Raw genomic sequence first — 22,508 nt, 5'->3', positions numbered from 1 at the left:
ACGACTTCAACGGAAATTACGTTAAATCAAGTCAAATTTAAGATTTTTTTTTGACCCGGGTTATAAAGCTCTAGAGCCTAGTCCATTTTGGAATCAATCCATCGAGCACATTAAAAGTTATCCAAAAAAAACGTTTTTTAAAAAATTTTATTTTTGGAATATCTCTGATCGAGCCCTACCGATCAAGTTCAATTTCTCACAGCTTTAAGATATTGACAAGCCGCATCGAATGACACCTTAAAGTTCAAAATCGGTTCATCCGTTCAAAAGTTATAGATATTTACAAACGTACATACATCCATACATACACTCAGACATCATCTTAAAATTAGTTAGAATAGCTTCCTAGGACCTCAAAACGTCGACATCTGATGAAAATTCGATTTTCGTAAATCGGACCGAAACCAATAACTTCCCGAATTTTAAAAAATTTACAATTTTCTTAGCGGGAAGTTAAAAATATGCACATTTAGAAAATTAAAAAAACTACAGGCGCAATATCCCGAAATATTTTTTTTTTGTAATTTATCATTTTAAAAAAATCCAAAAACTAAGACGTCGGCTAATTTATGATAATGAAATTAGCCGACGTCTAATAATTTTTGGATTTTATAAAAAAAGATAAAGTATGAAAAAAAAAATGCACTCGTAGTCTTTCAAATTTTCTACATGAGCATATTTTTAGTTTTTTTTTTTTCTTCAAATTCAATTGTTAAAAAAAAATCCAAAAATTTTTAATTGTCTGCTAACTTCAGGATCGAGCTGATTTCAGTATCATAAATTGTCTCATATCTGGGACATTCAGGCTCATTTTTTCATACTTTTAATAATTTAAAAAAAAAAATTCCTCATATCTTAACTTCTATCAAAAATAAAAAAAATTAAACGTCACTGTTTTTCCCTGAAACATAAAAATTTCCACTCTCCCGCTACATCTCTCCTTACCCTACTTAAATATTTACCACAAAAATAAAAATAAAAATAAGTTATCAATACAAAAACTTACCATACAAAGCCCGAACAACGAAGCTCACTCGGTTGTCCCAACTGTATGCCATTTTACGTAAAAGTAATAACTTGTTTCTAAAATTTTCTTCTTTCTTTTCACCCTTTTTTTTTAATTAAAAAAAATTACAACAACAAACCGCAGCAATTAATCATCAACAATTGCCATCGGTAGTCAATGAAACAGAAGAAATAAAAAATCAGAAGACCGAAAAAATAAATAAATAAGAAATCGTCGGAGAAAATAGAAGATGATGATGTGAACTCTACTCACGAAGACTTAGGAGTGATCTAAGTTTAGACTGATTTAGATTCAAAGGCCGTGTCCGTTTAGTGTTTAAGTATAATAGAACGTACAGGAAGAAAATATATATATATGTTACATATGTTTATTTGTATTTGTACCATTAAATATAATAAAAATATTGTTATAAATTGAAGAAGTGCTAGACAATTATTTACGTATTTCCTATTCCTGTATCTGCATATAAATTTATACATATATATATATATATACATATATATATATTTGTTAAAATACAAGTATGTATATTTGTTGCCAATATTTGCCAATTATTTCTGATGCTTACAGAATACGGGGTGACCTCGGCAATAAGACGTTTCGCGTTTTGTTTCTAAATTCAACGGAGGTCGTGTTTTATACATACATATATATATGTATATATATATGTATGTATTGATAATAATAAAAATTAAACGAGCGACTGGTTGCTTGTTAATATTAAATTTTATTTTAATTATTATCTACTTTATTTTATTTAAATTTATTATCCACTTCCTCTCAAATGCTCGCGACTCTCGTTACGAACCTAAATATATATTTTTGTATTCGCAAACTCATCATTGCAAAAACATTACAGCCGTTTGCGTGTACATTAATAAACAATTGTAATAAAAAAAAAAATAAAATACTCGAATTATAAAAATAAAATTTTTTGAGTTCATTTTTTTACGATCCTGAAGGTAACAGACAATCAGCCATTTTTTTATTTTTATTTTCAACAACTCGATTACAAAAACAAAAAAAAAAAAAAATGCACATGTAGAAAATTTAAAAAGCTATAAGTGCATTTTTTTTGAATATTTTTTTTTTTTTATGATTTGTCGGTTTTTAAAAAATCTAAAAGTCGCCAGGCCTCGGATGACTTCAGTATCATGCGAATTTTTTTTTATAAAAAAAAAAATATGGGAGTGATTATTTAGTGAATGATAAAAGATATATTTAAATATGAAAAATTAATTTTTAATAATAATTATAATTGTTATTATAAATAGCATTGAGCAATAAATAAGACAAAACAATATTTTACAATGAACGATTATTTAAATTTAAATTAACAATTGTTATTTTAGGTACTGATTACTATTATTAGTGTTAATGAGGTAAATTGGTAACTTTTTTAAAAATATTTTTATCCACTGGGATTACTTGTGTTTTCACGTAAATATGTCCGTACAAATTTGTAAATATCCGGTTCAGCTGTAAACAAGTAATTATTAATAAGTCATAATCTATTAATATTAATAAGACACAAGTATTTATTTATATCATTTATTATTTTTATAAATGATAAATTTTATTAATAATTTTAAATTTGTTTATTTTACTGATATATTAATTAATTAAATCAGGGTGGCCACGAACCGGGAATATCGGGAATTATCAGGGAATTTAATGCAACCGAAAATATCATGGAAATGTCAGGGAATTTCGAAAAGTATCGGAATTAAATTGTAACAGTTCAAAATTTAAAAAATTTTAAATTATACACTAGTTATAAAAATTAAGGGATATTGAAAAAATTTCAAATTTTAAAGTGATTTTCAACAGATTGTAACTCGAAGGAAAATGGTCATACGACAAAAACAAAAAAGGCAAATTGTAGCTTCAAGTGTCTAGTTTTCTGATCTGGTCTTTAAATTTTTTTATTATGCGCGGTTCCGGAGTAATTCTAAGAAAACAATCGAAAAAGAAATTTACCAAATTTTTGCTCGTCTTAAAAACGGTCCTCGAGCTTCAATAAGTTTTTTTCGATAATTATGATTGATTTTTGATTGCTCCGAAACCGTGCATAATAAAAAAATTTAAAGACCCAGATCAGAAAACTAGACACTTGAAGCTACAGTTTGACTTTTTGTTTTTATTGTACGACCATTTTTCTTCGAGTTACAAACTGTTGAAAATTACTAAAAAATTTGAAATTTTTTTAATATCCCTTAATTTTTGTAACCAGTGTATTTTGAATTTATTAAAATTATAAAATTTCTTATTAAATATTTTAACTTATACATTTTTAACATCGAATAATCAAAAGTAGGCAATATTCATTTATTTTATTGCCCTTTTTTTCTGGTTTCTCGCATGATTTAATTATAAAATTTAATTATTAAAAATGAAAATATAATAAAAACTTTGAATATCTAAATGATACGAATAAAATTTCTAAATCAAGGAAAAATGTGAAAAACTTTACTGGAAAACCGGGAAATATCAGGAAATTTTGCAATCATTTCTGGCCACCCTCTAAATATAAAAGTATTTTTTTTCTTTAGGGGGAAAGGGGGAAAGGGATTTGAGATACAAAATAAAAGATGAGTATGAATGTAGCAGACATCAGACAAATTAAAAATTATTAATAGAGTAAATAATTAATAAAATAAAATTTTGAAAAAATGCGCATTTAAAAAATTGAAAAATTAATAAGTGCATTTTTTATAAATATTTTTTTAAAATTATTTACTCTATTTATTTATAATTTTAAAGTTTTCTGATGTCTGCTACATTCACACTCGTAAAAAAGACCATACTTTTGTGATTTTTTTTTCAGTGTACGTTCGTTATTAAAATTTTTAAAATTTGTGACCTTATTAAGCATCATTTCAAGAATATTCTGCTAAATTTTCATAGAAAAATATTGAAAAGTAAGCCAGTGGTAGTGGGGAGAGACGAGTCACCTTAAAAAGTCTCTATGCCGTAGGCAGGATAACTCATGACTGCCTTATCTAAAATAAAAAAACCAAAAAGATTTCTTTAGTACATGAGTTTATCTTGGATTTGAACTTCGGAATAAACAAAATATTCATTTTTGAATTTTTGGTAAAGGCGCGATCAAAAAATTCTGATTTTTACCAAGAATTGCTCCTTTTGTTTAATTAAAAAATAAGTAGTTATTGAAAAAAAAAAAAATCTTCGTTCAAATCCAAGATAAACTTATCTACTAAAGAAATCTTTTTGGTTTTTTGATTTCAGATAAAGCAGTCATGAGTTATCCTGCCTACGGCATGGAGACTTTTTAAGGTGACTCGTCTCTCCCCACTACCACTGGCTTATTTTTCAATATTTTTTTCTAAAAATTTCGCAAAATTTTCTTGAAATGATGCTTAATCACGTCACAAATTTTAAAAATTTTAATAACGAACGTACTCTGAAAAAAAAATCACAAAAATGCTCTTTTTTTTTGTATCTCAGGTCCCTTTCCCCCCTTAATAAAAATAAAACTTACCAAATATTTTTTTATCCATTATCAGTACATGAATTCCTCGACAAATTTTAGTAAATGATTCTTTATCAGGAATTCTCTTTGATGGATAAAATTTCATAAGATATCCTTTCAATATTTTAGCCGTATCGAATCGTAGCTTTTTTTTCTCACAAGCGCTATCTATATTTTTATTACTATCACTTTCATCGGCTTTACTTTTTTTACATTTATGATTTTTATCAGCCACCGGCCTCAGTAACGACGACGAAGACGACGAAGCCGATGATGTTACTGACAAATTATCATTTTTGCTCCGTTTATTCGGCCGATTTATTTCAGTCGTTTCAGAAGACATCGGCGAAGAATTTGAACGTTTGGTTTTTTTGTTCCTATTGACTTTATCATTCATCACGTCATCGCTAATTATTTTTTTACTATCAGTTCTTAATGATTTTAAATTGTCTTCCATTATCAAAACCTCGGAATCATTCGACGAAGTGACACTGGAATTTTGATTACTTTTGTCATCCGAATTTTTTTTTTCATCAAAATTTTTTTTTACTACCATATATTTTAGCAGAGAATTTTCTTCCTGATTAACTTTTTTTTTCGTCGGTCGTTTTTTCGCACTTTGACTTTCATTATTTTTTTTTTTATTTTTAAAATCGTCTTGTAAATTTAATTCAAAATTATTTTTATCATTTTTCTTATCAATTTTACTAGAATTAAAATTTAATTTACAATTTGAATCATCACTCAAAAAATCAATCGATTTTTTATCGATTATTTTTAAATGTTTATTTTTAATTTCATCAGAATTATTGTAAATTAATTTTTTCAAATTTTTTAATTCGCTATCTTCTGTATCTTCTTCTTCTCTTTCTTTTTCTTTTATTTTATCACCGATTACTCCATTGGAAATTTCATTTTTAAATTTATTTTTATTGTATTTTTTCTCATCGTCTTCTTGTATTTTTAATTCTAGTGCACTTTTGAATGTCGCTCTTGAAATATTTTTAATTGACAAATTGTTCATTAAATTTTTATCGTTTTTTTTATTTTTATTTTCCATTTCAATTAATTCTGTACAAGTCACAAATCCGCCGTAATGATTTGGCATTTTGCTTGGTTTATTTAAAGTATCGAAACTTTCGTGTAAGATTTTAGTATTTTCGCATTGACGAATTGCCGTAACCTATTAAAAATTAATTAATTAATTCTTTTTATTATTCAATTAAAATTTAACTCCGCGGGGACATGGAATTGGAGTCCAGGAAATTTTGAACTCAAAATATCTCAGTAAATATCAAGTTTTTGAAAAAAATATAAGAAACCTTTTTTGTAGAGAATTTAAAGCTCTACAAAAAAGGTCTCTTATAATTTTTTAAAAAACTCAATATTTTAAAAGATATTTACAAAAAACTAATGGCACTTAATTTGAAATTTTTAATAGATTGTAATTTTCAGTGTGAAGCAGCTGATTATAATTTTTTGGCAAGCGTACAATTGGTAGTTTAAAATTTTAAAATTATTATCAACTGTTTTTATTATTAATAATAATTAGTGATAAATAATTGAACGTTTTTTAAATGAGAAATTCAATTTTAACTCAATGATCACATGGTAGAGGAATCCGGAAAATTTTCAACTAAAAATATCTTTGTAACTATCAAGTTTTAGAGAAAAATATAAGATACCTTTTTTATAGAGAATTTAAAGCTCTACAAAAAAGGTATCTTATAATTTTTCGAAAAACTCAATATTTACAGAAATATTTGCAAAAAACTAATCACGCTTAATTTGAAATTTTGAATAAGTTGTAATATCAAATAAGACGCGGCTATTTTTTTTTTGGCTCACATACAATTAGTAGTTTAAAATTTTTAAATAATTATAAGCGTCATTACCATTATTATTATTTATAATTATAAATAATTAAACATTTTTTTAATTATTAAATTGAATTTCAACTCCCAATCACACGGTACCGGAGTCCAGAATGTCTTAAACTCAAAATATCTCAGTAACTATCAAGTTTTTACAAAAACCACACGATACCTTTTTTGTAGAGAATTCAAAGCTCTACAAAAAAGGTATCTTACAATTTTTCAAAAAACTTAATATTTTCATAGATATTCACAAAAAACTACTCCCACTACTTGTAATTTTCACTAAATTGCAATTGGGCTCGCGTGCAATGAAATTTTCAATTAAAATTTTTTTTTTAAACTCTCAAGAGAGGTCTTGATTTTTTTCCACCTAATTTCTTCACCCCCCCCCCCCTCCAAAAAAAAACATCAGCAGTTCATTACCCGGTAAATTTCTCTCTCGTAAATCTCATAAATTCCAACCACAAAAATTAAAAAAAAATCCAATTACTCAACGTTTGAAATTATTATTAGCAAAAGACCATTAATTACCGTCGGTAAATTGAATATTTGTAGTAACTAACAGCTTTTAGTTATTATTAAATAATTTAATTGATAATAAATTAAAATGATGATTGATAAATGATAAAATAATCGTCAACTAATTAATTAATCAACATTAATAAGTAACAAATTACATAAATGATTTATTAATTAATGTAATTAAAATATTTAAAATTAACTGAGTGTTAATAAAATACCTCATTTGATATATTGAGTTTATATTTATTAGCCAATTTCGTCTGACATAAAATTTGGTATTCCAATTCGCGGGCTATATCATCAACATTTGTCTCTGTTAAGTCGGCAATTAATTCAAAATCTTGGCAGGATTTTAAATTCTTTAACAATGCATCTTTTAGTTGTGACAGACAATATTCACGAACTTGAATTGTCAAACCTTTGACCTTACGGTCAGTACTTTCGGCAGCTTTGACACGTGATTTTTTAGCGTCAATTTTATTTTGCTGTCTTATCTAAAAAAAAATTGATTAGTAAAATTAGTTAATTTAAAATAATTATTATTTTAATTACTTTATCATGAACGTCATTATCGCCACGTCGGAGAGCGAATTGTTGGTCAATAATAGCTTTTGTTTCACGTTTTTCTCTGGCCTCTAAAGCATCTCTAGAAATTTCATTACCGCCGTCATCGTCACTACAATTAAAATAATTAATTTTTAAAAACTTTCTTAGTGGAACCGAATGACGGTAAATGACGGTATTTATTGTAAATTTTCGTATTTTGCCGCAAAATACCGAATTTTTACAACAGATTAGCTGCAGATTTATGGTAATTTAGGACAATGCACAGAAACGCGGGTAATTTACGGCAAATTATAGTGAAACTACGGTAATTTACCAGAGTTAAGGTATTTTTTTACCGTAAATACAGTACAGTACTTCACTCTACGGTAAAATACCGCAAGATTGCCACGAACTTACCGTAAATTACCACACCTTTGCCGTAAAATACTGCAATTTACAGTAAAATACCGTAGTTAGCCAACTAATACCGTAGTGTTACAAGAGATTTGCCGTATTTTGCGGCAATTTACGGTAAAATACAGTATTCTGCAGTACATTGTTGTATTTTACAGCAAAATACAGTAATTTTGCAATAAATTTGCACGTTTGTGGTGAAATATCGTATTCTTACCCCACTTTTACTGTAAAATACCGTATTTTGCCGAAAAATACTGTAGTGTTACAAGAGATTCACCGTATTTTACGGAAATTTACGGTAAAATACGGTATTCATCAGTACATTGTGGTATTTTACGGCAAAATACAGTAATTTTGCGTAAATTTGCACGTTTACGGTGAAATACCGCATTCTTACCCCACTTCTATTGTAAAATACCGCAAGGTTGACGCAAATTTACGGTAAATTACTTCACATATGCCATAAAATACCTAAATTTGTTGTAGAATACCGTATTTTGCCGCAAAACACCGTAATGTTACGATAAATTCGCCGGATTTTGCAGCAATTTACGGTAAAAATACAGTATTATACAGTAAGTTGTGGTATTTTACGGTAAAATACCGCATTTTTACCCCATTTTTACCATAAAATACCGCAGGGTTGTCGCAAATTTACGGTAAATTAATGCAAATATGCCTCAAAATACCGCAATTTATTGTAGAATAAAGCATTTTGCCGCAAAATACCGTATTGCTGCGACAAATTGGCTGTATTTTACAGTAATTTACGGCATTCTTACTTAAGCACAGTAGAATACTTTGATTTGCGGTAAAAATACCGCAATTTTTGTAGTAATTCCGCACATTGATGCAGAATTACCGCATTTTTACTGTAAAATCCTGCAGGGCCGTCACAAATTTACGGTAAATTATCGCGGCTTTACCGTAAAATACCGTATTTTGCGATAATTATTCCGAATACCGTAAATTACGGTAATTTACCGTAATTCGGATCCGTCGGGGACTGATTTAAATTTAATTATTCAAGTAAATAAATAAAAACATACTAATCAAATTTTGAAAGCGCAATACTGTCATGATCGTATGATCCCTTTCTTTTATGTGATCGTGATTGACATAAATCAAATTCGGCGATTCTTTGTTTCACATCTTTTTCATCCTTACAAACATCACACCGATCTTTACACTGCGGTGGCTGATCACCAAAATATTGTGAAAATCTAGCATGTCGACATCTAAAACAATTTTTATTTTTATTTGAAAATCTAACAAATTTTAACCCTCGATGGTCACAAAAAACTTCAATATTTCAACTAATTTTTCTTCTAAATTAACGACTTTTGACACAGAGTCAATTCAAAATTGCACGTATTCAAGTTTAATTTTTCCCGCGAAAATTTAAAAGTTATAAAAAAAACGTGTGAATGGTTTTTTGCAAATATCTTCTGAAATATTGAGTTTTTCAAAAAATTGTAAGAGACCTTTTTTGTAAAGCTTTTAATTCTCTACAAAAAAGGTATCATACATTTTTTTCAAAAACTTGATAGTTACTGAGATATTTTGAGTTTAAAATTCCCTGGACTCCTGTACCACGTGACCATCAAGGATTAATAAATTTATTTAAAATAAAAAAAAAATATAATTACTTTGGTTCAAGGCAGTAAGAAACTAGAGTTTCAAAGTTTTTAAATCGATGTTTAGCCACATCAATATTTTTTTCATGATCAGCATTTTTTAGTAAAAATGATATCGCACGAAGTTCTTCATTGCTATAATAAATGCGACAGAATGCTGGCTTACCATCACGACCAGCCCGACCGGATTCCTGATAATAAGCGGCGATACTTTGAGGAATTGTCCAGTGAATAACAAACCTATAAATAAAATCTATTTATTTTTATTTATTTGACAGCGTGACAATGATCTTAGCAGTAGTTATTTGCAATTGCAACTCAGTGGTCTATTATTCTATTATTCTAGATTTATTATTCTAGACTCAGACCTGACTGATCCCTTGTCTACTCCCATTCCAAAGCTGCAGGTTGCTGCAATAACTGGCACTTCGCCAGAGGTCCATTTATCTTGAATTTCAGTTCGGCTGCTGCTTTTTAAACCTGGTTTTATTTTATTTTTTTTTAACACAAAAATATAATTAATAGTTGGGTTGAAAAATAAATTTTTTTAAATTATTGGAGCGAAAGCTACAAAATCATTTTTTTTTTTCCTAAAAAATTTTTTAATTCAAATAATTTGGTAATTAAAAATTACACTGAATAATTATTAAATTAATTAAAATTATTTTGATTGACTAGACAAAAAAAAATTACTTCAAATTTATGAAATAAAAATATATGAACTCTAAAAAAAAAAAAAGAAATAATAAATAATTACAAGCAAAAATGTCTTTGAGTTTATAGACATATATATCTATATATGTATATATATATATATATATCATTGATTAAATTTATAAACAATGAAAAGTGATTACGCAATAAAAAAATAATAAATACTGAGGTCAGCAACTTATGATTTATTATTATTCTATTCTATTTTTAAAATAAAAATATAATACAGTTAATTTTTTTTTTTAACTGACATTTAAATTTATTTTTAAAATAAGTTACGACTTTATTCAAATTTTTTTTTAATCAATATTTTAATTTAAAAAATAAATTTATGAAAATATTATGATACTTGAATTAGCTGATGTTCAATAATTTTTTGATTTTTCTAAAAAAGATAAATTATATAAAAAAAATTTACACTCGACAAGTCATAAGTCTGCCCTTCATAAGCCTCTACCCTCAATCGGCAGGTACTGAGTCCAAACAGCATCCACTTAACCACTTTTTGAGTTTCGTAGCAGACATCCCGTTATAAGCCTCCGTTAAAATTCGATAAATTATAAACTGACAATAGGAACAAAATATCAAAATTAATGATGAAAATTTACTATCGATCTTTCGCAGATAATAATTTTATAAATATTTATTGTTGATAATTGTAATGATTAATTACAATTAAAGCTTCTGTTACAATTTAAAAGTTTTCTTGAGCATTATGCTGATCAATAACAATTATTATTATTATTACTGTAATTAATACCGTTGTCATCATATTTATTATTTGTGTAAAAAGACAAGTATTTATTTTACCGCCATAAGCACTAGATAAATCGGGACACTAGCGCATGTGACAAAACGTAAATATGACGTTTAAAATGATATAAAATAAACACAGGCTTATAACGAGTAGTCGAGAATAAAACGCACGGTAGTGGGAGACTGAAATTTCAATAAAAATTTACCCTGTCCCTTAGACCAGGCTTATGACGGGTAGTCCTGTAAAAAATTGCACCTACAATTTTTTTAATTTTCTACATGTGCATATTTTTAATTTTAATTTCAATTTTTTTTTGTAAATAATTTCTTTAAAAGAAAAATTCCAAAATTTTTGTCTGCTAATTTCAAGATCATAAAATATTTACCTCCGTGATAAGCCAACGTGGGGATTCCCGCAGCAGTTAATTTTTCGGCAATTATTTCGGTAGCTTCTTTTTTACGACAATAAATAATCCCACAGTTTTTATTATTACCCGCCATCGTGGTGTCATCAAATGAACCAAGAGCTTCAAAAATGTAATTTATCAAATGATCAAGTGGGTTCGATATCGCGTCTACAAACCATACGTCATAAAAAAGATTGTCTCGAAATACTGGAGCAGAAAATATCAGTGGACTTTTCATGCTCAAGCTTGAAAAAATATCTTGTACAATCTGTAATTAAATAATTAATTTAATTTAATTAAATTTCCACGACTAGTATCCTTGAAAATGGATAAAATTTTTCCAAGTATAGAATTTATGTCTCAATATAAATAATTGAATAATTAAAATATTTATTGGTACCAACTTCTTTAGCAGCAGTAGCAGTGAGTGCAATTATCGGTACATCAGGACATTTTATTCTCAATACATTTAATTTTCTATACGTAGGTCGGAAGTCGTGTCCCCATTGACTTAGACAATGAGCCTCGTCAATTACAAAGTATGATATTGTTTTTAATTTGTACATATTCTCTAACAAATGCTAATTAAAAAAAAATTATCAATTAATTAATCAATAAAATAATAGAAAATAAATTTATGAGTGTGAGTGTAGCAGATACAAGACAATTTATAAGTTTTAAATAAATAAATCAAGTAATCAAAATATTAGAATTTAAAAAAATGCGCGCACTGATTTTTCAATTATCTAGATATGCATTTTAAAGTTTTTATTCTGCTTAAATTTTATTTTCACCAGATTTGCATCTGAAAGTTTAAATTTTCGCTCTGTTTATTTCATTCTTCCCATAAACAGAGGCCAAAATTTAAACTGTCAGGTGCAGATCTGATGAAAAATCGGCTCGGGTAGACAATTATACTACTTTCCTACCTTGGTGTGTAATTTACTAATATCATATCACCTGCATTGAAACTTTAAGTTTCAGGTCTACAGCCATTCGAAAGAAGCGAATTTCAGTCCAATGCCGCGAATGAAAATTAACAATCGCGTAAATTGTGAATTCAGTCAGCGGCAGAAACAAACTTTAGTCCCGAGGATACAAACAAATAAAGTGTCTGTCCGCTGTCTGGCTTTCGCAATTCAAACTCTGATTCTTGTCATTTTTTTAATAGTAATTTCAGAGCATTAATTTTCGTTACGCAAATGACAGTTCTGACTGTGATTAAGTTTTATAAAAATTAGTGTCAATAATAAATAGTATTTAGTTTCTGCTTAGTTATAAATTGCAAATGACAATTTAATAGTTGATGACACCATTGGTCTAAAATTAACTTATTTCTGACTGACCGCTGACTGAAACTAAGTTCCAATGCAGGTAATCATGAAAAATAATGCGTGTAACTCAGAATAAAACACGATTTCCACCTGCGGATGTCAGCCAACTTCACCCTGGCCAGAAATCCTTTTGTTTCATCCCTTGTCACACAATATTCTATTATTTAATCAAAATTATAAATAATTGACAACTCAGATACATTCACACTCATAATAAATTTGAATTATCAATTAAAAATAAATATATTTATAAATACTTGAAAATGCGTTTGATCGCACATCTCGGGTGTGATGTATAGTAATTTAATTGTTGGTTTTTTACTCGATATATCTTTCATAATTTCAGACTTTTCTTTAGTACTAGTTTTCGAATTTAACGCATGGGCTTTTATTCCTTTAGAATTTAAAAAATCTATTTGATTCTAAAATAATAAAATTATATTATAATTATCAATTGACATTAATTAATTTACACAATAATTAGTAATTATAAATTTACTTTAACGAGAGCTAGAAGAGGTGAAATAACAAGTGCTACTGAATTTTCTTTCAATGTTGCTGGCAATTGAAAGCATAATGACTTTCCAGCACCGGTTGGCATACAGACATAAACGTCATTCTTTCCTAAAAAATTAATTGTTAATGTTTCCACGTTAATTATGTCAATAAAAACTGTGTAATTATTTTTTTTTTAGATTAATATTTAAAGTTAAAGGTTAGATCATACTGTCATTAATAGCTGATGTGGCACGTGCTTGTAAATCACTTTTAAAATTATCATATTTGAATTTTTTTTGTAAAGCTTGTTGTAATAACATTTTATATATTTATTATGATAAATATATATAGATTATTATGTGGCTCAATGTTTAATTTTAAGTAACACACATAACACAAAACGTAAACATAGACACGAAAGAGCACAGCTGATTTGAATGCGCGCAACTTTACGCGGGAATTTTCAAATTTATTAGATTTGAAAAAAGTCACAAACAGATGATACTGAACTGAAGTTAGATGACGTAATAATTTTTTTCAAAACGGTAAATTATAAAAAAAAAAAAAATTTGAAAAATTACACCTACAGTTTTTTTGAGTTTCTACATGTGCATTTTTTACGATCCTGAAGTTAGCAGACAATCAAAAGTTTTTGGATTTTTTTGAACAATTAAATTTGAAGAAAAAAAAAATAAAAATATGCACATGTAGGAAATTTAAAAAACTATATGTGCAATTTTTTTTTATAATTTATCGTTTTTATAAAATTCCAAAAATTATTAAACGTCGGCTAACTTCAGTATCATGCATTTTTTTTGTTTTTTTGTAATTGATTCGTTGGGAAAAAATATGAAAACCGTCTTACCCTGCGGGCCATCGCCAAAAATTCCCGCTGTTTTTGAGTTCAGGGAGCTTGCAAACATTACTACTTGTAAATTTTTGAGCTCTTCGAGCTCAATCAAGCTTCGATTTCAATTGAAATTAAATTGAATGGGAAAATAGTATATATATAATAGGTTGGGCCGAAAATCCGCTTTTTTTAAATTTTCATTATTAATACCAAAAATATTTTTCTTTGTACAAAAAAAAAATTTTTCGGAAAACAAAAAAAATTTTAGGTCGTTATCTTAGGCTCGCCAAATCCCGCTAAAGTTAGAAGTTGTTTAAAATTTTTTTTCCAACTTATTTTGATCGGAAATTTAATTCTCTACAAAAGTCCTATCATAAAATTACGGGACGTTGATAGTTACTGAGATAACTGCAATTTTGTTCTAAAAAATGAAATTTTTCAAGATATTATCACTTTTTTAGGGTAAAATATGAATTTTATGATATAAATTTCGTGGGAAATTAAATTTCATATAAAGTTAGCCTTCTGGTAAAAACTTGAAATTTATAGATATTCAGAAACTGTCAGTTTTTTGTTTAGATAGTCACATTTCTCGTTATTTGGTGACTTTCACCAAGAATCGCTATTATCTTTGTAACTATTAACGTTAAATAAATTTTTATCAGGTCTGTTTTGTAGAAAATTGAATTTTCTATGAAATTTTTATGATAAAATTCATATTTTACTGCAGTGGGAGTAGTTCGGTGCTCGCCACTAGATCGCGCCCACAGCTTGTAGGTGTCTCTGGTAAGAAACTTATTTCAGAGTTATTATATTCGCAGATAAATTAACAGAGTGACGCTAACTCTTTTATTGTTGTAATTATATAAGAGTACTCTGTATTACGCTATGACATTGATGTTTAATATTAATATTTCCCTTAATAATTTTTGTCAGAGTACAAAGAAAAGTATGTGTCAAGAAAATAAATTATTTTTCTAAATATGCATTTATTTATTTGTTAAAGATTCTGTTATATTAAAATAATATTTAATTATTCTTAATAACTCATTCTCTAAGGATCACTCACATATTTTATTATGACTACTTTATAAGATCTACAAGTAATCAATTTGATTTTATGCTTGCTATTAAACGCGTAATTATCTTTACTAAATATTTTATAGTTTCTAATCTTATTGGTGAATTATAAAATATTTAATTGAAATAACCAAGTATATGATTGGCAATGGGCAATCAAATTATTTTGTTGACATAACTAAAATTTAGTTGTCAGGAGAAAATTTTTTTCTCAGTGTAGATTCAATTTTGATCTTTCGTATAAAGTGTTTTAACGAGGAAAATAACCTTGCAACTCAAATTTCGATTTGACTACTTCTCTGGATTTGCCAATAACACGACTACCGACAATGGTAGAAGTCCGGGGTTAAATAGAAATGGTCTATTAATGTTGACTTCAAATGATCCTTCATCAGCCGCAAATGTTTCAGAGTACTCATACCTGATAAAAAGGTCTAAAGGAACAAATGACAAAACGATTCTTACTGTGATTCCACTCATAATTGCAATTTTTTTTTGAATTTGCACAATTGAAATAGACTAAATCACTGTAGTCACCGGTCTCTCTGAACTAACCGGTATAGCTGTAGTTAAGATGCGTTTCACTTGACGTTCACAACGACACGCTCAAGGTTCCATTTCATGCTCTTCGAGCTCGAAAATACTTTTGTATGCCGTTGTTTTCGAAAAAAATCGTTTTTTATCATTTTTTCTCCAACAATATCTCTCGAACGAATTGACCGATTGAGACGGATTAAGCTGACAATCGACGCGTTTTATTGAATTCTAGAGCTGATTAGATTTTGAAATCGATCGATCGAGCCATTTCTGAGAAATTAAAAAAAAATTTTTATTTTTTTTTGTATTTCTTCTATATCTTAGAGTCCATTCGATCAATCGATTTGAAATTTTCAGAAAAGTTGACGGCCAACAAATTCTTTCGATTGTCACCTTAACTATCTTAATCGGTCAATTCATTAAAAAGATATGAAGAGTTTACATCCGCACACACACACACACACACTCGATTTTCAAAAATTGGGGTGAAACCAATAACTTCCCGAATTTTTGAAAATTAACAATTTTCTTAGCGGGAAATTAAAATTGTTAATTTTTTGTTATATAAATTTAAATGGAGAATTTCTTATCTTGTAATTTAAATACGACATGCAAATGTTGGTTCTGGAAACAGAGAAAATTTGTGTTGTTTTTCCTGTCTTATGTCAATTAAAAAGTCATTTAGATGACCTATTTTACCACTATTTGTAATTTACTTTTCGTCGTCACTTGTGTTTAGTTTTTTAAGCAGACATTTTTTCAGTGACATAAATTTCTGATCGTTATGTCAACATATTGGTGCCTTATCGATATGCCAAAAAGTAGCCTAGGAACTGATACCTTATAGATGTCTCAAAGGTGAGTGTGCTACTTGGGTTTATCCGCGAATTCAAATTACGCGCCTTTTTTAAATCTCTCAACTATCAATAATCGCTTACAAAGATGACATCATTATCGAGTAATTTAACATCGATATTAATTGTCGGGGATCAAGATCAATTGCGTCTTTGGATCATCGGTCGTGTCACCCATGTTTACATCAACCTGCACTGCATAACTTATGCATTTAATTTTTTCAACAGAGCTAGTGTAATTCCGTCACAAAAACCACAAGAACGACTAGTATTGAACTGACAAAAAGAAAAATACTTTCACTGGCATGTATCAATTTTTTTTTTTCCTTCTATATCGTGATCATTACTTATTTTGTTGTTTTGTTTCGTTTGTTTAGCACAACTCATGTTTATATTATTTCAAACATCACCCTAACATTCTAAATGTGGGAACCGGAGTATGAGTTGTGTCATAGTTGTCAAAAACCACTGGTGAACGAAGAAAATTTATATAAACTGCGTAAATGGATAGCAATCATCACAGCAGGAAGTAGTATTCTTTTTGGTGCTATTGGTGCTGTGGCATTACCTTTCTTAGGTTTTGGATCTAGTGGAATAAGGGTTGCATCATATGCCGCATCATGGCAAGGACCTTTAACAGCTCCTGGCTCATTATTTGCAATACTACAATCATTGGGTGCAACTAGTATGGGTATCATCTTGTTTGGAGCTACTGGTAGTGTTGCTGGTGGAGTGGGTGCTCTTGGATTTTTAGCAAAAAATGCTTCTAAAATTGGTTGGTGCACATGTGATCATGTGGCAGTAATCGTAACGAGTAGACCAATATGTAATGAATAAGATGTAAGAAATAATATAATAAAAATAAAAATATTGTAACAAATAACTAGGGGAGGGTGGGGCAGAGCGGCCACCTAATTATTATTTTTTGTGTCTTTCAACCATCAGATCACTTTACTTTTGTCCTATTTCGAACAAATTTATGGACATTTTGCCGAAATTCTGAAAAAAAAAATTTTTTTTTTGTGGGGCAGAGAGGCGGCCTCCTCCAAAAAATGATAAAAAAATTTTTTTTTCTTTTTTTTTTTTTTAAATTGTTTTCATCATTAAGAATGTATTTCTTTCTCTTGACAACTATTTTTGGTTTTATATTACTCAAAAAAAATTTTTTTAGGTGTAATAAATCGTTCACCCTCGATTAGCTTAATTACTAATTGTTATTTAATAAAAAAAAAACAATTTTATATTTCTTATTCGCCATTATTTTAAACACAAAAAACGTGTTTTTTAATTTTTTAGATTAAAAATAGTTTTACTTTATTTGAAAAATTTATCAACTAAAAAAAAATTTTTATTTTTGAATATTTTTCGTGACCAAATTTGCCTCAGACATAGAGAAACGGCCGAAAAATATTCAAAAATCATTTTTTCAGAAGTTTTGGCTTGTCCATTTTGCCCCAGATGTCATGCGTAGGGATAAAAATGCGCAAACATATCGGATTTAATTCAAATCACGCGCCTTTTTTAAATATCTCAACTATCGATAATCGCTTACAAAGATGGCATCATTACCGAGTAATTTAACATCTACACAACACAATGACAGTTAATTTTTAAAAAAGCTCTCCTAAGCTCCACGTTTTAGTCTAGATCAGATATAGATTTCCAAATTAATAACAAATTTTTAAATATTCAAATATAAACAATTAAAATAAATAATAATGTCAGCAGATTTATCATTCGTATCGATGCTCGTAGACATGGGATTCTCCAAATCGCGGTCGTAAGTTCATTTAACCCTCAATAACATCAATCATAAATATATTCAAATTATAACCTCATATTTATTGGATTCCAATCGAAAACAAAAATTAATTTGTCGTTGTGTTTTTTTAGCGAGAAAGCGCTCAATGCTACCGGAAATGTTGGAGTCCAACCTGCTATGGACTGGTAATTTATTTATTTATTTTTATTTTTTTAATAATAATGATAATAAAAAATTTTTTCCCAAAGGTTATTTTCGAACCCCGATGACGAAATTTCTGAAACGGGAGCAAATCCAGCCGGCGATAGTCAGCCAACACCGGAAGCATCTTCGTCGGGAGCACAAAGTAATTCTAAGACTGAACCCGTCACCGATAACCAGGAAGCGAAATCACTTAAATGCGACGTGTAAATATTTCTTGTTTTGTTTAGAGATGAATTTTTTTTGATTGTCAGATTTTTATTGATTTATTTATTGGCTACAGATGTGGGAAATTATTCAAATCGTCACTAGAAGTTGAATACCACGCGACAAAGTCTGGTCACGACAGTTTCTCGGAGAGTCTTGAGGAAAAAAAACCGCTTACTGAAGAAGAAAAGAAAGAAAAGTTGAGGCAACTGGAGGAAAAAATGCGACAGAAGCGAAAAGAACGGGAGGAAATGGAAAAACAAGAGCTGGTTGTCAAGGAAAAGATGAGAATTAAGTCGGGAAAGGAAATGGCTGAAGCGAGAAAAAAGTATTTTATTTTTTTTTTTATGTATTAATATTTAATTTAGTAAATTTAAGTAAATTATTTGATCGCGCTTCAATAGTAAGGATTTTTTTGAAGTTTTTGGAAAAAAAAATCGGGAAAATGGTTGACTCTGTAAGCCAACTTCAAAATTTTCCGCTGTTTTCGAGCTCAGAAAATAATTTTGGTAATTTTTTGAGGTCAAAAAACGGCTGGATCAAAAATATATACAATTTGCTGAAAAAAATTAATTTTTTGTCCGACGACGTCTTCGGAAGAAGACGAGACTTAGATTTGATCAAAATTAGAAACAAATCAGTCGATATGCAACAAAAACTTAAAAAAAAATGATTTCTGATTTTTATTTTGAATATAACTTTAAAATTACCGATCGACTCCACACACACCCAGAAACACACACACACACACACACACACACACACACACACACACGGGCAGGCGGGCGAACGGAAGTCAATCCAAAAATGATCAGAATAATTTCCTAGGATTTCAAAACCTCGAGATCTAATGAAAACTCAATTTTTGAAATATGGACCGGAGTTAATAACTTACATTTTTTTTGAAAATTTTAAATTTTTATAGCGGGAATTTTAAAAAATATTTACCAATTTTTATTTTTCGCATAACTTGTAAACTTCTCAACCAATCGACTCCAAAATCTAATCAGTTCAAAATCTAAGTCTTACTGAGGCCTTTCGATTGCCGCCAAATTCAAAATCGGACACAAAAAATTTACTTACAAACCCACACGCACTTATGCCCGCGAACCTCCACTTTAGTCCAGTCGATGCGCACGAAAAAATGGTCAAAGATCATTTTTTCGGTGGGTAAAGATCGATTTTGAAAAATTTTTTTTTCAAAATACTAGAAAAAATATAAGGAAAAAAGTTACCATAAATTTGGAGGGTGATCTTTTTTTTTTTATAAAAAAATTAGATGTAAAATGAAATATCTCTAAAAGTATTGAGAAGTTATCGAGACAAACTGGTATCATTGTTTTTGGGATTTAATAACGAACAAAATGAATTTTGAACGAAGTCTCTACAACGAATAGTTGCTGAGATAAAAATTATTAAAGCGCGAAAAACGAAAAAGCGCGTCATTTCGTTCGCGCGCGGATAAACAAAAGAGTGTAACTCGGCAGCAAATCGATATTTTAACAATTTTTTTTCATTATTCTCTTAGTAAATCATATATCAACCATAAAAAAATTTGGTAACTTCCAAAAAAATTTTTTCGAATTTTAAATTTAAAAATAGTAAAAATCACTTTTTGTTAAATAAAAAATAGAAAAAAAGAAAAATAAATAAAATGACCTAATGGATAATTTTGTTTGAACCATTACCCAAATAATTACGGGTAATGACAGTTAAAAAAAATTTTTTTTTCATAAAAAAACCCGTTTTAAAAATTTTTGAAATTTATCAACAATTAAAAAAAAAATATATATATTTTTTTTGATACGACAGAAATTCATCTCGCGAAATTCTGAATCGAATGGTATATACGAATTTTTGTCGATTTTTTGAAATTTTTCCTTTATAATTTTCAATATAAGGACTTAGAAAAATTTCTTGCTACGGGACTTTAAAAAAATAGGACTTCGGATATCTTCGGGAATTGCCAGAGAGAGAAAGTAGTCATTATCCGTTAGAGAACGACACTACGTCATATGCCTACTTTCTCTCTCTAGCAATTCCCGAAGATATCCGAAGTCCTATTTTTTTAAAGTCCCGTAGCAAGAAATTTTTCTAAGTCCTTATATTGAAAATTATAAAGGAAAAATTTCAAAAAATCGACAAAAATTCGTATATACCATTCGATTCAGAATTTCGCGAGATGAATTTCTGTCGTATCAAAAAAAATATATATTTTTTTTTTTAATTGTTGATAAATTTCAAAAATTTTTAAAACGGGTTTTTTTATGAAAAAAAAATTTTTTTTAACTGTCATTACCCGTAATTATTTGGGTAATGGTTCAAACAAAATTATCCATTAGGTCATTTTATTTATTTTTCTTTTTTTCTATTTTTTATTTAACAAAAAGTGATTTTTACTATTTTTAAATTTAAAATTCGAAAAAATTTTTTTGGAAGTTACCAAATTTTTTTATGGTTGATATATGATTTACTAAGAGAATAATGAAAAAAAATTGTTAAAATATCGATTTGCTGCCGAGTTACACTCTTTTGTTTATCCGCGCGCGAACGAAATGACGCGCTTTTTCGTTTTTCGCGCTTTAATAATTTTTATCTCAGCAACTATTCGTTGTAGAGACTTCGTTCAAAATTCATTTTGTTCGTTATTAAATCCCAAAAACAATGATACCAGTTTGTCTCGATAACTTCTCAATACTTTTAGAGATATTTCATTTTACATCTAATTTTTTTATAAAAAAAAAAAGATCACCCTCCAAATTTATGGTAACTTTTTTCCTTATATTTTTTCTAGTATTTTGAAAAAAAAATTTTTCAAAATCGATCTTTACCCACCGAAAAAATGATCTTTGACCATTTTTTCGTGCGCATCGACTGGACTACTTGAAAATAATCAGAATAATTTCCTAGAATCTCAAATTATTGAGATCTGATGAAAACTCGATTTTTGAAAATCGGACCGAAATTAATAACTTTCCTTCTTTTCGAAAACTTGCAATTTCTATAGCGGGAAGTTTAAAAATTTTTTTTTGTCGTGATTCAAAAATTACTGTTTGATTTAAAAATATTGAATAAGAAAAAAATTGTAGTTTTCAGTCTTAAAAAAAATTTTAGTTAAGAAAAGTATCAAATAATTAATTAATAATGATCATAATTTATTTAAAACAGAATGGAAGAGTTGGAAATGAAAAAATTAATAGAACAGCGTAAGCGTGAAAAAGAAGAGGATAGACTCGCCCGCCAAGCGATAAGAGAAAAAATAGAAGCCGACAAAGCGGCTCGTCGCGAAAAAGCAGCCGCTGATTTTGGAAATCTAGTTCCTGCTCCTGCTCCCGCTCCAGTTCCAGTAGCAGCCCCAGCTCCGGCACCCGCAGCTCCTAAGCGTGAATACACCGAAACTAGACTGCAAATTCGACTGACCAACGGTAATACGCTCACCCAAACCTTCGGTGCCAAGGAGCAGCTGTCCGCCGTCCGACTCTACATCGAAATAAACCGAACAGATCCCCCAGGTCCATTCAATTTATTGACCAGCTTTCCAAGGAAAGTATTTTCCGGCGAAGACTATGACGCACCGCTTGACGTTCTTGGTAATTTATAATTATTTATCTTCCACTGACGTAATTGAGTTTGAAAAATAATTTATTAGTCTAGATTTTAGTACTAAAGTCCATTTATTTTTTTTTTCAGGTCTCGTACCATCAGCTGTCGTAATTGTTCAGAAAAAAGTCGAGTGATAATTATTTTTTTTATAATTACGATACGATAATTTTAATAATAATATTAATA

General features: G+C 28.7%; 3 protein-coding genes across 4 annotated transcripts in view; 1 reads left to right on the top strand and 2 right to left on the bottom strand.

Annotated features, from left to right (window-relative positions):
* LOC130674491 (sarcoplasmic calcium-binding protein 1) overlaps positions 1-1,339 on the bottom strand; it is a 13,629-nt gene extending 12,290 nt beyond the window's left edge. Inside the window, exon 1 of the mRNA XM_057479837.1 lies at positions 1,007-1,339. Coding sequence (XP_057335820.1) covers positions 1,007-1,058 — 52 coding nt within the window. The 5' untranslated portion in view covers positions 1,059-1,339. The remainder of the gene's footprint in view (positions 1-1,006) is intronic.
* LOC130674487 (UBX domain-containing protein 1) overlaps positions 1-22,508 on the top strand; it is a 27,645-nt gene extending 5,137 nt beyond the window's left edge. Inside the window, exons 2-7 of one of the 2 annotated variants that reach the window (XM_057479834.1) lie at positions 16,927-17,389; positions 18,443-18,496; positions 18,560-18,718; positions 18,796-19,047; positions 21,888-22,309; positions 22,410-22,508. In XM_057479834.1, the coding sequence (XP_057335817.1) occupies positions 17,379-17,389; positions 18,443-18,496; positions 18,560-18,718; positions 18,796-19,047; positions 21,888-22,309; positions 22,410-22,456 (945 nt within the window). In that variant the 5' untranslated portion in view covers positions 16,927-17,378 and the 3' untranslated portion in view covers positions 22,457-22,508. Of the gene's footprint in view, positions 1-16,926; positions 17,390-18,154; positions 18,330-18,442; positions 18,497-18,559; positions 18,719-18,795; positions 19,048-21,887; positions 22,310-22,409 lie in introns of those variants that run through there. The other variant, XM_057479833.1, reaches the window with a different exon arrangement.
* LOC130674486 (ATP-dependent DNA helicase Q5-like) lies at positions 2,248-13,661 on the bottom strand. Its single transcript, XM_057479832.1, has 12 exons — positions 13,458-13,661; positions 13,230-13,354; positions 12,988-13,152; positions 11,801-11,977; positions 11,376-11,664; positions 9,888-9,999; positions 9,532-9,759; positions 8,932-9,120; positions 7,472-7,595; positions 7,138-7,413; positions 4,530-5,703; positions 2,248-2,506 (listed from the first exon to the last, which is right to left on the bottom strand). Exons 1-12 carry the CDS (start codon positions 13,546-13,548, stop codon positions 2,439-2,441), a joined length of 3,018 nt encoding a protein of 1,005 aa, XP_057335815.1. The 5' UTR covers positions 13,549-13,661; the 3' UTR covers positions 2,248-2,438.

Source organism: Microplitis mediator, chromosome 9 (assembly GCF_029852145.1).
Source record: "Microplitis mediator isolate UGA2020A chromosome 9, iyMicMedi2.1, whole genome shotgun sequence".
In the NCBI taxonomy this organism is placed as follows: domain Eukaryota; kingdom Metazoa; phylum Arthropoda; class Insecta; order Hymenoptera; family Braconidae; genus Microplitis; species Microplitis mediator.
This window is presented reverse-complemented; position numbering and strand designations above follow the sequence as displayed.